Below are 12,867 nucleotides of genomic sequence, written 5' to 3'. Positions count from 1 at the left end.
ACCCTGGGGAGAGAACAGGGATCATTACCTAATAAGTCCACTGTGTTCTGGACTCATCCTACCCTGGGGAGAGAACAGGGATCATTACCTAATAAGTCCATGTGTTCTGGACTCCTCCTACCCTGGGGAGAGAACTGTGATCATTACCTAATAAGTCCACTGTGTTCTGGACTCCTCCTACCCTGGGGAGAGAACAGGGATCATTACCTAATAAGTCCATGTGTTCTGGACTCCTCCTGCCCTGGGGAGAGAACAGGGATCATTACCTAATAAGTCCATGTGTTCTGGACTCCTCCTACCCTGGGGAGAGAACAGGGATCATTACCTAATAAGTCCATGTGTTCTGGACTCCTCCTACCCTGGGGAGAGAACAGGGATCATTACCTAATAAGTCCATGTGTGGCTGGAATGGTTTGTTTATAATGGCCAGACAGTCAGAGTGGTGCTCTCATGAACCAAAAACATGCACAAGTACAGTCATATAACTTTAAAGGGCTAAACAGTGATATCAATGGCATCCACATAACTTCTCCTGTGAGATACTGTAAGTAATAGTTAGATGCAAAAAGGCACGGCTATCAAAAAGGCACACTTCCACAGTTATCAAAAAGGCACACTTCCACAGTTATCAAAAAGGCACACTTCCACAGTTATCAAAAAGGCACACTTCCACAGTTATCAAAAAGGCACACTTCCACGGTTATCAAAAAGGCACACTTCCATGGTTATCAAAAAGGCACACTTCCACAGTTATCAAAAAGGCACACTTCCACAGTTATCAAAAAGGCACACTGCCATGGTTATCAAAAAGGCTCACATCCATGGTTATCAAAAATGCACACTTCCATGGTTATCAAAAAGGCACACTTCCACAGTTATCAAAAAGGCTTACTTCCATGGTTATCAAAAATCCACACTTCCATGGTTATCAAAAAGGCACACTTCCACAGTTATCAAAATGCATACTCTGCCGTGAGCCAGAAACACAGGAACAAAAGTACAGTTTTTGGAACTGAAGGGCTTTCTGACTTAATCTTGGGAAACAAGATTTTTCAGGTTTTCTACATGTGGAGCAGATGCTATCTGCCACAACAACTGTTGCCATCTAGTGGTTAGAGTATGTCAATAACCCCTTTCCAAACCAATATATTACAGTTGAGCTGGACCCATTAGCAGACCATTGAAGTAGTGTAGATTTGACTTATAAGACATGGTTACTGTCCATAGCATTTTTTATTTTTATGCCAAGATATTAAAAAAGCTCAATACATAAACTTCCCATCACAACAAACAAAAAGGAGAAATACCGGCATTGTGTGTATGTGACTACGTGTCTAAGATTACATTCAATATTAAAATTGTAAAGAAAATTATATTTAGAGAAAAATATGTTTTACTCCGATGAAGGAGTTAATTACAAGGCATTTAGAATCATATATATATATATATGTATATATATATATACACACATATAAATCATCAGGTATTTGAAATATGACTTAATTGGCTTTTGTTTTCAAGATATGCACAATTAGTCCAAATCAACAAACAAGGTCTCTTTAACGAAGGATTGTATAGTAACAAGGTTTTGTTGAAAATGTCAGCTCCTTGTGTGATGGAGACGGTTCATCAGTATGGCACCAGTTTAAAAATGTCTTTCTGCCAATAACCTAGCTAGGTGGGTACAAGTATAATAAATAATAAAACAGCTATACAGAACAGGAAACCGATTATATTATGTAAATACAGGAAAAATATTAGTTGGTTTATAAGGAAATGTGGAAAGACTCTTTGATCCATTGGTCCCGGGAGTTTTGAGTTGACTGGAGAGTCAGTGAAGTGCCAGGTAGATTCTGAGGTACAGTATCACCATCGTTCTCCTCCTCTTCATAATCATCCTCTTCCTCAGAGTAACTATTTTCTGTAGTGATGCTGCTCTCTGACAGCAGAGAGTTGGAGATGTCCTGAAAGGCTTCCTTGTACTCCTGGATGGACTCATAGAGATACCACAGCTGACAGTGCAGAGACATGTCCAACTGTCTGAGGTCCACCTAGGACACACAACAGGAAAGGTTAATTGTGTCAATAATCTCATACATTAACTATATAAACGTTGTCAATTTAATACAAATTAACAATAACAAATGTAGGTAAATTGAGCAGAAATAGCAGCTGATAAATTAAACAAATAAAATAACCCTATTATTTCAGGATGTTCTCTAGATGTGTGTTATTTTCTGACAATAATCAAAGACAAAATGCTGTGAGAAATGATCAATTTGCTTTTGTTGTTTATCAAATTTCAGTATGTTTTTACATTTCTTACACTCTTGGAAAACTAGCCATAGGGCTAAAATAAATACTAATAAAATTAAATCAACCGATTACAAAATAATGTCCAACCATTTCCTCGCGCAGCACTGCGAGCCCTGCGTCCAGACTTGCAGGTTTGCTGCGGCCGAGAGAGTCGATCACTGTAGACTTGCTAATGTCGGCCTGAATGCGTGTCAGTTTACTGCAGACTTTTTTGATGTCCCTCCATGAGCCACCACTGGAGTTCAGGATGCCGCTGAGGCCTTTTGGCAAAGGGGGTAGTCCTTCGATTGAACAGACGCTGTCTGGACATTCAGGAGGACTGGACTGGAACTCGTTCATTTTCTACTTCAGTATCAATGTATTGTAATGAAACAGGCAGGGAGCAGGTCTCGAACCCTCGACCTTCTTGCCCGAGGTCCGGCGCGCTATCGACTGTGCCGCAAAAGCATGCTCCAGCGGCAGAATCGATTTCCGCGCTTATAAACCCAGGGTCGTTACAGTATATATATATATATATATATGATTCCCTTGCATATATATATATATATATATATATATTTATTTTTTTTTTACATATATATATATATTTATTTATTTTTTTACTTCCGCGCGTTTTATTATATGCTATCATATAACTGCCAGAAATATTAAATCATAAAAAAACATACTGATTCAATACCGGAAGCCCAGTATCAAGTACAGTATGTGATGATTTCAAAATAGTCGGCTATAGCCTAGTCGTTATTGTCTCAGATCAGCAATCCACCGATGATGAGCGTTTAACAGAACATGTCGCAAATGTAGAGGGAACGTATAGTTTCAATAAAAATACGTTGCTTCACCTTCAGTCCGGTTACTGTATTTCCAACGAGTCCTCAGCAGCACAATAGAGACGCCATGCACACAGCATCCATCGTAGTGTGGATGAAAAACTGCTTTGACAATGAAAACATAACGCAAGCCTATGCAAATGTTACCAAGATGAATTCATGTCTGATGTCCTTGCTTTGTTTCCACTACGCTTTCCTGTCTCAACTGCCAACCTCGCCCTGGATAATACCCCCTCCCCGTCCCACTTCATCGCAGCGAGACCGAGGCGCTGCACCGCTTCCAAAACACACTATATTTGGGGATAGAGGAAACAGTATTCGTACGTCCTTTGGAACGATATTGCCGAAGAACTAAAGTATCATATGTCGAGGCCGGTGTTTTATTTCATTCTAGCAATACCAAATTCTTCACCTTTAACCCATTATCAAATGCTTAACCTCAAGACAAAACCACTGAAAACTCCCACCCAATCTTACCATCCATAAATACTGAATATTCCAATTGTCCACCACAATTAAATCGGAGAGTGAACTATGGATCTGTCTCCATCAGTACGTTCCTACTTTCGTCACACGTGATCTCAGACAGCACTGGCACGATTTCGACGTAACTTGGGTGAATGGTGCATCTTTCCATAGAGATCGGGCATTTACAAAATTACACTGACTGGCACAAGGCGGGAAATACAGTAACTAAATGTGTTAGTCACACGTGATACCTCAATTCGTGGGGCACTTGTATGTATTTGTTGCCTTGAATTGTATTTATACTACAACTCCTAAATCAAAAATGATCCACTATTACAGTTTTTACAACACACACTGAAATTCGTTCAGTACTACATTACAGCAAACATCATTATGCATCCATCCAGTCTCTTATCAAAAACATCCTTAGTTACTCCAACACTATTTGTTAAAAAGTAGGAAAGTCCCAATACTGAATATTACAAATATAATCTTCTAGTATAAATAGATTGCTACAAAACCATACAATTACATGACCACTCTGTCACTATATTGTAGTATGCCACATAAAACAAAGGCCACTTGTTTAAAAAGGAAGTAATAAGCACAGAGAAAGTATGAATAATGTGGATAAATTCAGATTTTTATAAACAATTGATGTACATTAATATCAACCAGTCAAACCCCACTCAACTGTATGTAGTTTAAAGAAATTCAACCACTCAGAGGTGCCCATTCTTACCATGCAAGTTAGTGTCAAACCTTCACCATGAATCCAGAGAAGACTTCAACTGAAAAGTAACAGCAATGTTTAAACAAATGTTACACTACAGGTCAGGCAATCAAAATACAAACTATGCATACACAGACAGTTGTCCAAGTTTATTACATGAACCTTTACCGGCTGAGGCGAAGCTGTTCACATTTGCCACAAAAACCTTTACAAGGGAATCAAGCTGCTACAACTTCCGGTGTTGCTTATGTGAGCATGTATTTATGCCTTGTTTCTGTTTTTAGAAATTGCCATCAGTTCAGTCTCATGATTGGTGAAGCTCTTTCAGGCTGCGCAGTGAATCTGCGCAGCTGCGGATGAGGCTGCACAGCTGGATACTAGCCTCTACTGAGGCTGAGTGCTGGAGCTCCTGTGTAGCCCACCGCAGCTTGTGCAGCACTGCATCCTCAGCACTGGACAGGGCTGGGTGAGGTGCAGGGGCTACTATGGGGGCTGCCACCTGGACTGGCTGAATGGATGGGGTGGATGTAGGGAGGAAGCTAGGGGTCACAGTGAGTGCAGGGGAGGGGTTGGCTGGTGGAGGTAGGGGTCCTCTCAGTCCTGACGCAGCTCCCTCGCAGTGCTCTGGTCGGGGCTGCCCTGTGATGGAGAGGGGGGTGTCACTGGAAGGGGCTCCATTGTCTTGATGGACAGGCTGAGAGGCAAGCTGTCTCTCTCTGACCTGTGACAGGGCAGCCTGGGCATTTAGGGCTGAGTGTGAGAGGACAGTAACAGGAAAGAGAAGGAAAGGAGAAGAAAAGTTTAGTTGGAACAAGACAATTATTTGTTCAGTTGCAAACTAATATTAGATTAGTCATAAGCAGGGCCCAGAGTTCGCTCAGGAAACTAATTTCCTAGCCTGACTACCGATCCACATTGCTCCAGCCAAACGTCACACCCACAAGTGTTTTCTTTGGATGGAGTGATCAATAAAGCAGCTAAATTAAATTCAGGATGAGTTGTCAGGCAACTTTTCCCCCCAGTCATAACATAAATGAACCTAGCCCTGCAGACTTACCTGGGTTGTCCTTGTCTACGTCAGAGTCCAGTTCCTGACATGCAACACAGTAGTTCTTCTTCTGCTTGTCCTGAAGGAGAATCGTCTGGACAGGCACAAACAACCAATTATTAAACTCAAGCCCAAATACTACTTAGACGCTCATTAATCTCCAAAGACAAGACCAATCAATCCCTTTAGTTTTAAAAAGCATTACAGAGTAAATATATTTAGCTGTAGATCTCACTCAGTAAATATATAAAAGGTTGCAAATATATAAACTGGGATGGTCTGGATTATCCCCCACTCACCCCACATTGCTCGCAGCATTCTCCTAACATTTTGTAGCCTTTGAGGAGGTAGGCACCCATGAGCTTGCTTATTTTGTCCTGTCGTTCCCGCTGAGCATGAATAACCTTCATCTCAGATTCTGAAGGGGGTGTCCACTCGAAGTCATCGTCGTCTGACAAGAAAACCATGGAGGGTGAGTAAACCGACATTCAAACTGTCAGAACTCAGTCATATGGACACGGCTGGCTTGCAACTAGCTAGTTTAACTGACAGTACAGTAATTTAACGCGTTACGTTAGTACATTTTGGTTAATTTATCAGCTAGCTAGGTGATGATAATTTAACGTTTGATAGTGAGCCAACAGTAGCTAGTTAGCAAGCAAGTATTATGCGACGTCAGTTTGTGCTAACTGGAAACACCGGTAGACCAACTAGTTGGCTAACTTTAGCCAATTAGCCAGCTAACGTTACTGTAGCTGGTTTAGCTGACCAAGCTAGCTGTCAAACTGGGCTTCCGGTCAAAACTTTAATTCCCCAAAACGGCAGAATCTAGCATTCTGAAAGACAATTAGCAAAATTAACTTTTGAGATAGCCTACCAAAATAAAACATAAGCATTTAAGGAAAGCAGCTGGTTTATTTACCTCCATTCAGTGCCATGATTCCACTGCTATCCCTGGTTGCTGCACGCCGTTGCTTTACAAAAAATGTATGTACACATGCGTGCACTAAGTTTGAAATGTAACCTTATAGGTTTGCTACTGCCACCTGCCGTAGTGGAAGACTATAGCTAGCTAGCTCAGAGACAGTACAGTGAAATATATATTTTTAGAACTAAACCAAGATAGACCACAGCCTGTCGTTTTAAACGGGAACAAACGCGTCATGGTGGGCGGGAGAAACACGAGCTAGCAAGATCCTATTGGCGCGTTCTATAGATCCCGTTAGGGAACGCCTACTCTGTGTAGTGCGCGTGTGCTCCTAAACAACGCTTTTTTTTTTTTTTTACTTTGGCAAAGGGTCAAGTCTACAAAACATAGTCAGCTCTGTTTGTAACATATTCTTTTGGGAACAGAAACCTGTATTGAAATCAAATGTTTCATCAATGACAAAATTAGCAGAATGTTCTCCCACTGCCGGCAAATATGCTTCCTCGCACTACTTCCATATTTGGTAGTGAGTGGAAACGCCAAGCGGATGCTTCACATATATACATCCGGTGAAATATCTGTCTCATTGTTCTATCTGTGGTACAGTATGAAGATCACCCTTGTAGGCGATGTCATGGCGACGTTGGCTACCTTAAATCATGTGCAGAAACGTCATCGGGTCTAATCTTTCGGATTGCGCATGTGCAGGCCATCAAATCAAAGTCACTCCCTTAATATAAAGTTGTTTTTTACAAAAATTAAAACGTGTCAGTTTGTCACTTTTACGAGGTTGGAGTAATAACATGTTCAACTACATAAGACATAGTCTCGAATCTAGGTTGTGCCTTTAGATTTCGAGAAAATGTACCGCTAAGGAATAATGTTTCACTTCTTTCATTGACTTCTCAAACCCCAGGCTGGTCTGTTTTGCAAGCATTCCCGAAAGTCTCGCGATCTTATACTTCTTCATCTGTGGATTTTATATGGCAACCAACTTTAAGGTTCATTACCACCACCAACTGGACTGGAGTGTGGACCAGAGACAGGGACTGTCTAAATCGTCTCCATAAAGAAAAACACAATTGAATACTACATCCCCTTGGCTCTTCAACCCCATTACTCCTTAAATCTAATAACAATCTCTCCCTTTCCCTCCCATATTGCTGGCACTGAAATAGAACATGTTCCACTGTCTCCATCTCCTCCTGACAGTGATCACACCTCCGTCAGATGTTTTCCTACCCATTTCTATGTACTGTTGAGCCTTGTGTGTCCCAGTCTCAGCCTTTTAATTACACTTTCCTCCCTTCTCTATCGACTTGAGGACCTCCCTGCCCCCACCTTTTCCTGGATCTTAAGTAGTTGTCTTCCCTTTCCATCTCTTTTCCAAAACTCTTGTCATTTGTTTTTAACCACAGTTTTTATCAACCTCTTGGCTTCTGCTTTTCTGATGGACATTTCCATTTCAACATTAGAATGTTTAAGAACCTGCTTGGTGATAACATCCACCTCCTCATTCCCCTCTACATCCACCTCCTCATCCCCCTCTACATCCACCTCCTCATTCCCCTCTACATCCACCTCCTCATTCCCCTCTACTCCCACATCAGCTGGTACCCAGAGGAACATCACAAATACCCCCATCTGTCTCACCATACAAGCACTGCAAAACCTCATACAATACATCCTGTCTGCTCCGATACACAAATGAGTGCTACACAGGAGTCAGAGCAGATGACTACCCTGTCTGGCCTCACCTCCTCTACCCACTCTGCAGCCAAGAGTATGGCCAGCAACTCCATTGGGTATATGGATAAACTATCCATTGCTCTTTTTGTCACAGCCACTTTAAACTCAGTAATACTAAATTCAAAAGGCACTCGCACATCTGAGCAATCTTTTTGCAGGTGCATGGCAACAGTTGAAACAGGATGAAGGAAAAAGGAAACCGCACACTGCTCTTGATAGTATCACTGATGTTTAATAAGCTTTACTTATCGGCCTCACGGCCTTCGTCAGAGCTTTTGTAAAAAAAAAAAAAATCAGCACCCCTATGTAGACCTAGCCCCACCCACATCCGTTCCACGCATGGAAAGGGGTTGGAGGCAAAATAAAAATAAATAAGTGCTACCAAACATAACAATATGCATTTCACAAACACTACAAAAGTGTATAAATAAGAGGCATTAAACATGTGCATAAAACCACAATGAGGACATAGCAAGTTTTCATTAATCATTGGGTACATCGTACGAAAAACATCAGAGTAATCTTAAATAGGCACATAATTCATGTTCAAATTCACAACATAACATACATAGGCATTTCATCATTAAGTCCTTTAGGAAATAATGTCTGGAGGGTGAAAATCCAAAAACATTCTATTTTGCTCAGAGTATTATTAATATCACCTCCCCTGTCTGATATCTTGACTTTCTCTATGCCACAAAATCTAAAGGTAGAAATGTCATGTTTTAGGTCATTAAAATGTACTGCGACTGGATAATCCCTGTCGTTTTGCCTGATTGAACTTTTATGTTCACTAATTCTCTGTTTGAGAGAGTGGGAGGTCTTACCGACATAGCAGAGCCCACATGGACATTTAATAATGTAAATAACATGGGTGGTGGAACACATAATGATATCATTTATTTGGAACCGTTTTCCTGTGTGGGGGTGGCAGAAATATTCACACTTCATCATATTGTTGCACTGTGCGCATCCTCTGCATTTATAGCTACCATTTGGTAGAGGGCGTAAAAGAGCCTGGCTGATTTTCTTTTGTGACTGGCAGCTGGCATGAACTAATTTATCGCGTAAATTGCGACCTCTCCTATACACAATAAGTGGTGGATTTTTAAATTCGGCCGGCAAAACTCAGTAATACTAAAAGCTGCACCTGTCCTTCTTGTTTTAGGGTCCTTAGATCCATCTGTGAATATATTAAAGAAATGATAGTACTGAGTTCTTAAATGTTCACTTACAACTGAATCCACTCCTTCCTCAACAGCTCTTACTGTCTCAGCTCTTACTGTCTCAGCTCTTACCATCTCAGCTCTTACTCTCTCAGCTCTTACCATCTCAAGCTACCCTAGATCACTGGCTGATTGAGCAACCAAGGTGGGATAGCAGGAAGAACTACAGAGGGGCTAAACTCCTCCCAAAACAACCCCATCTCTCGCCATGCCTTTGCCTATCCACCCAAAACATCTATTCAGATTTCGTTCATGTTCCCAGCACTCTAGTAGCACCTTTTTTGTAGGTTGTGTAACCTTATGACCTTGAAGATTGACCCATTATGTCATGGCTAATTGTTGTCATAGATCCATTTCCTGCAGTGGAATGACCAAAGTGTCCTCTAGTGGCCTCATGGGTGGAACATTATTCATATTTTTAATAATTTCATAATTAATACACTTTTTGCCGAAAATCCGGTGTTTCTATGTCAAATGGTTTTGGCATATTTCCGTTTTCTGTGATGTATATAAAGTGTAATATTGGGATGCAAACTTAATATTGAATACATTTCAGCTCTATATCTGACATTGTACAGGTACCTTATTTTTTTTAAAGCCCATAGCTTAAGGTGTATACTTTTGTTTCAAAGTAGATTTGTTCAAGACTACCCAGAAACCCTCTGTGTGGCCCTGATTTACCCCAAGGCATTAGAATGTTTAACTGCACCACCAATAGATGGGTTGGTTGGTTAATTTAGGTTGTCAAAAACATGTTCTGTATTTCGTCTCCAATGTTTATTGAAAAGATAAATACATTTGCAAAATGAACACTTGTCTCTCAAATACATTATTACAGTTGCTGGTTAGCTAGCTAGCTAACTAGCACATTTTAGCCATATTAGCACACATGTGACATCAGTCAAAACACCACAAAACAAGACATGGTATCAAAAACAAGATCAAACGTGCTGAAAGGAGCCACTTACAATTCACCTCATGGCAGTTTCATTGAGTAGCCTACGTTTACATGCACACAGTGGTGTAAAGGAAAAAGACAGGAAAAAGTTCAAATTCACACACTTATCAAGAGAACGTCCCTGGTCATATTGCCTCTGATCTGGCGGACTCACTAAATGCAAATGCTTCTTTTGTAAATGGTGTCTGAGTGTGCCCCTAGCTATCCCTAAATAATAAAAAGAAAAAAAAGAAAATTGTGTCATCAAGGTTGCTTAATATCAGGAATTGAAAATTATTAAAACTTTAACTTTTGATACTGAACTATATTTTAGCTATTACACAGAAATGCCTACAAAGCTATCCCCCGCCCTCCATTTGGCAAATCTGACCATTACTCTATCCTCCTGATTCCTGCTTACAAGCAACAATTAAAACAGGAAGCACAGTGACTCGGTCTATAATAAAGTGGTCAGATGAAGCAGATGCTAAACTACAGGACTGTTTTGCTAGCACAGACTGGAATATGTTCTGGGATTCTTCCGATGGCATTGAGGAGAACACCACATCAGTCACTGGCTTCATCAATAAGTACATTGAGGACGTCGTCCCCACAGTGACTGTACGTACATACTCCAACCAGAAGACATGTGTCACAAAAAGAGCCGTGTTGAATAGACCAAACTGCAGCGGGAATATGGATGCTCATGTTTTAATAAAAAAAAAGGAGTAAAGCATCCACTGGAAAAACAATACACACGACAGGAACAGTCTTACAGGCATACAAAAACGCAGTGCAAGAACAACTACCCACAACCCCAAAGAAAAACACACACACCTATATAGGACTTCCAATCAAAGGCAACTCAACACACCTGCCTTCAATTGGAAGTCCCAATCACCAACACAAACATTCACACACACAAAACTGCCACGTCCTGACCCCAAAACTAATACAATAGCTCCATCTGCTGGTCAGGACGTGACAGTACCCCCCCCCCCCCTCAAGGTGCAGACCCCGGAATGCAACTACCAACAGAAAACACACACACAAAAAAAAAATCCCCAACAAAACCCCCTTAAACAATAACCCCTAAACAATAAGGGAGGGAAGGGAGGGTGGCTGCCGTCAACGACGGCACTGTGCTACACCCTCCCTCCCCAACCCACCTATCCTGGAGGTGGCTCAGGTGCAGGACGTGGATCTCGCTCCACCTTCGGCGTCGCCCACTTCAGTGGCGCCGCTAGCTGCGCCGGGCAGACGGACCACTTGGGATTGACCCTGGCAGACGGACCACTCGGGCTGGGCCGGAGGACAGGAGGGCCACTCGGGCTGGGCCGGAGGACAGGAGGGCCACTCGGGCTGGGCCGGAGGACAGGAGGGCCACTCGGGCTGGGCCGGAGGGCAGGAGGGCCGCTCGGGCTGGGCCGGAGGGCAGGAGGGCCGCTCGGGCTGGGCCGGAGGGCAGGAGGGCCGCTCGGGCTGGGCCGGAGGGCAGGAGGGCCGCTCGGGCTGGGCCGGAGGGCAGGAGGGCCGCTCGGGCTGGGCCGGAGGGCAGGAGGGCCGCTCGGGCTGGGCCGGAGGGCAGGAGGGTCGCTCGGGCTGGGCCGGAGGGCAGGAGGGCCGCTCGGGCTGGGGCGGAGGGCAGGAGGGTCGCTCGGGCTGGGCCGGAGGGCAGGAGGGCCGCTCGGGCTGGGCCGGAGGACAGGAGGGCCGCTCTGGCGGCTCCGGGCAGTCGGGCCGCTCTGGCGGCTCCTGACTGGCGGGCGGCTCTGGCGGCTCCTGACTGGCGGGCGGCTCTGGCGGCTCCTGACTGGCGGGCGGCTCTGGCGGCTCCTGACTGGCGGGCGGCTCAGGCGGCTCCTGACTGGCGGGCGGCTCAGGCGGCTCCTGACTGGCGGGCGGCTCAGGCGGCTCCTGACTGGCGGGCGGCTCAGGCGGCTCCTGACTGGCGGGCGGCTCAGGCGACTCCTGACTGGCGGGCGGCTCAGGCGACTCCTGACTGGCGGGCGGCTCAGGCGACTCCTGACTGGCGGGCGGCTCAGGCGACTCTTGACTGGCGGGCGGCTCAGGCGACTCTTGACTGGCGGGTGGCTCAGGCGACTCTTGACTGGCGGGCGGCTCAGGCGACTCTTGACTGGCGGGCGGCTCAGGCGACTCTTGACTGGCGGGCGGCTCAGGCGACTCTTGACTGGTGGGCGGCTCAGGAGACTCTTTACTGGCGGGCGGCTCAGGCGACTCTTGACTGGCGGGCGGCTCAGGCGACTCTTGACTGGCGGGGCTGGGCTGACGCACTAGACGCCTGATGCGTGGGGCTGGTACTGGACGTGCCAGCCTGGAGACACGCACCTCCATGCTAGTGCGAATGGCGGGAAACACCGGACCGTAGAGGCGCACTGGCGGTCTTGAGCGCAGGGTTGGCATCACCCCTTCCGGCTCGATGCCTACTTCGCCCTGGCACATGCGGGGCGCTGGTACTGTGCCTACCGGCCTGAAAATCCCAGGCCTCACCACAGCCCCAACCCCAAAGCACGGGACCTGTCCAGTCTGCCATACAAGGGTACGGGGAGCTGGCCTGGGGCTCCAATCTCGCCCCGCCAAATAGCCCTTGTGCCCCCCCAATTTCTTTTAT

At 44.7% G+C, this 12,867-nt stretch overlaps 2 protein-coding genes across 2 annotated transcripts; both read right to left on the bottom strand.

Annotated features, from left to right (window-relative positions):
* Nucleotides 1–1,214: 1,214 nt before the first annotated feature.
* On the bottom strand, nt 1,215–3,617 carry LOC106563691 (leucine repeat adapter protein 25). Its single transcript, XM_014129499.3, has 2 exons — nt 2,404–3,617; nt 1,215–2,051 (listed from the first exon to the last, which is right to left on the bottom strand). Exons 1-2 carry the CDS (start codon nt 2,653–2,655, stop codon nt 1,767–1,769), a joined length of 537 nt encoding a protein of 178 aa, XP_013984974.1. The 5' UTR covers nt 2,656–3,617; the 3' UTR covers nt 1,215–1,766.
* Nucleotides 3,618–4,237: 620 nt separating this feature from the next.
* On the bottom strand, nt 4,238–6,354 carry ssa27 (Sjoegren syndrome/scleroderma autoantigen 1 homolog). The gene is given in 4 exon segments (NM_001141242.1): nt 4,238–5,097; nt 5,405–5,489; nt 5,695–5,846; nt 6,318–6,354. Coding segments are annotated over 4 exon segments (699 nt in total). The 5' UTR covers nt 6,334–6,354; the 3' UTR covers nt 4,238–4,651.
* Nucleotides 6,355–12,867: the final 6,513 nt, after the last annotated feature.

The sequence above is a fragment of the Salmo salar genome, chromosome 11, assembly GCF_965601325.2.
Source record: "Salmo salar chromosome 11, fSalSal1, whole genome shotgun sequence".
NCBI classification, from domain to species: Eukaryota; Metazoa; Chordata; class Actinopteri; order Salmoniformes; family Salmonidae; genus Salmo; species Salmo salar.
This window is presented reverse-complemented; position numbering and strand designations above follow the sequence as displayed.

Bases quoted from the DNA above. Each gene is read 5' to 3' on its own strand.
- LOC106563691 (XM_014129499.3), bottom strand. From the start codon at position 2,655: ATGAACGAGTTCCAGTCCAGTCCTCCTGAATGTCCAGACAGCGTCTGT. The intron at 2,052-2,403 runs GTTGGACATTAT...TGTGTGTCCTAG, and splicing joins CAGTGCTGCGCGAGGAAATG to GTGGACCTCAGACAGTTGGA.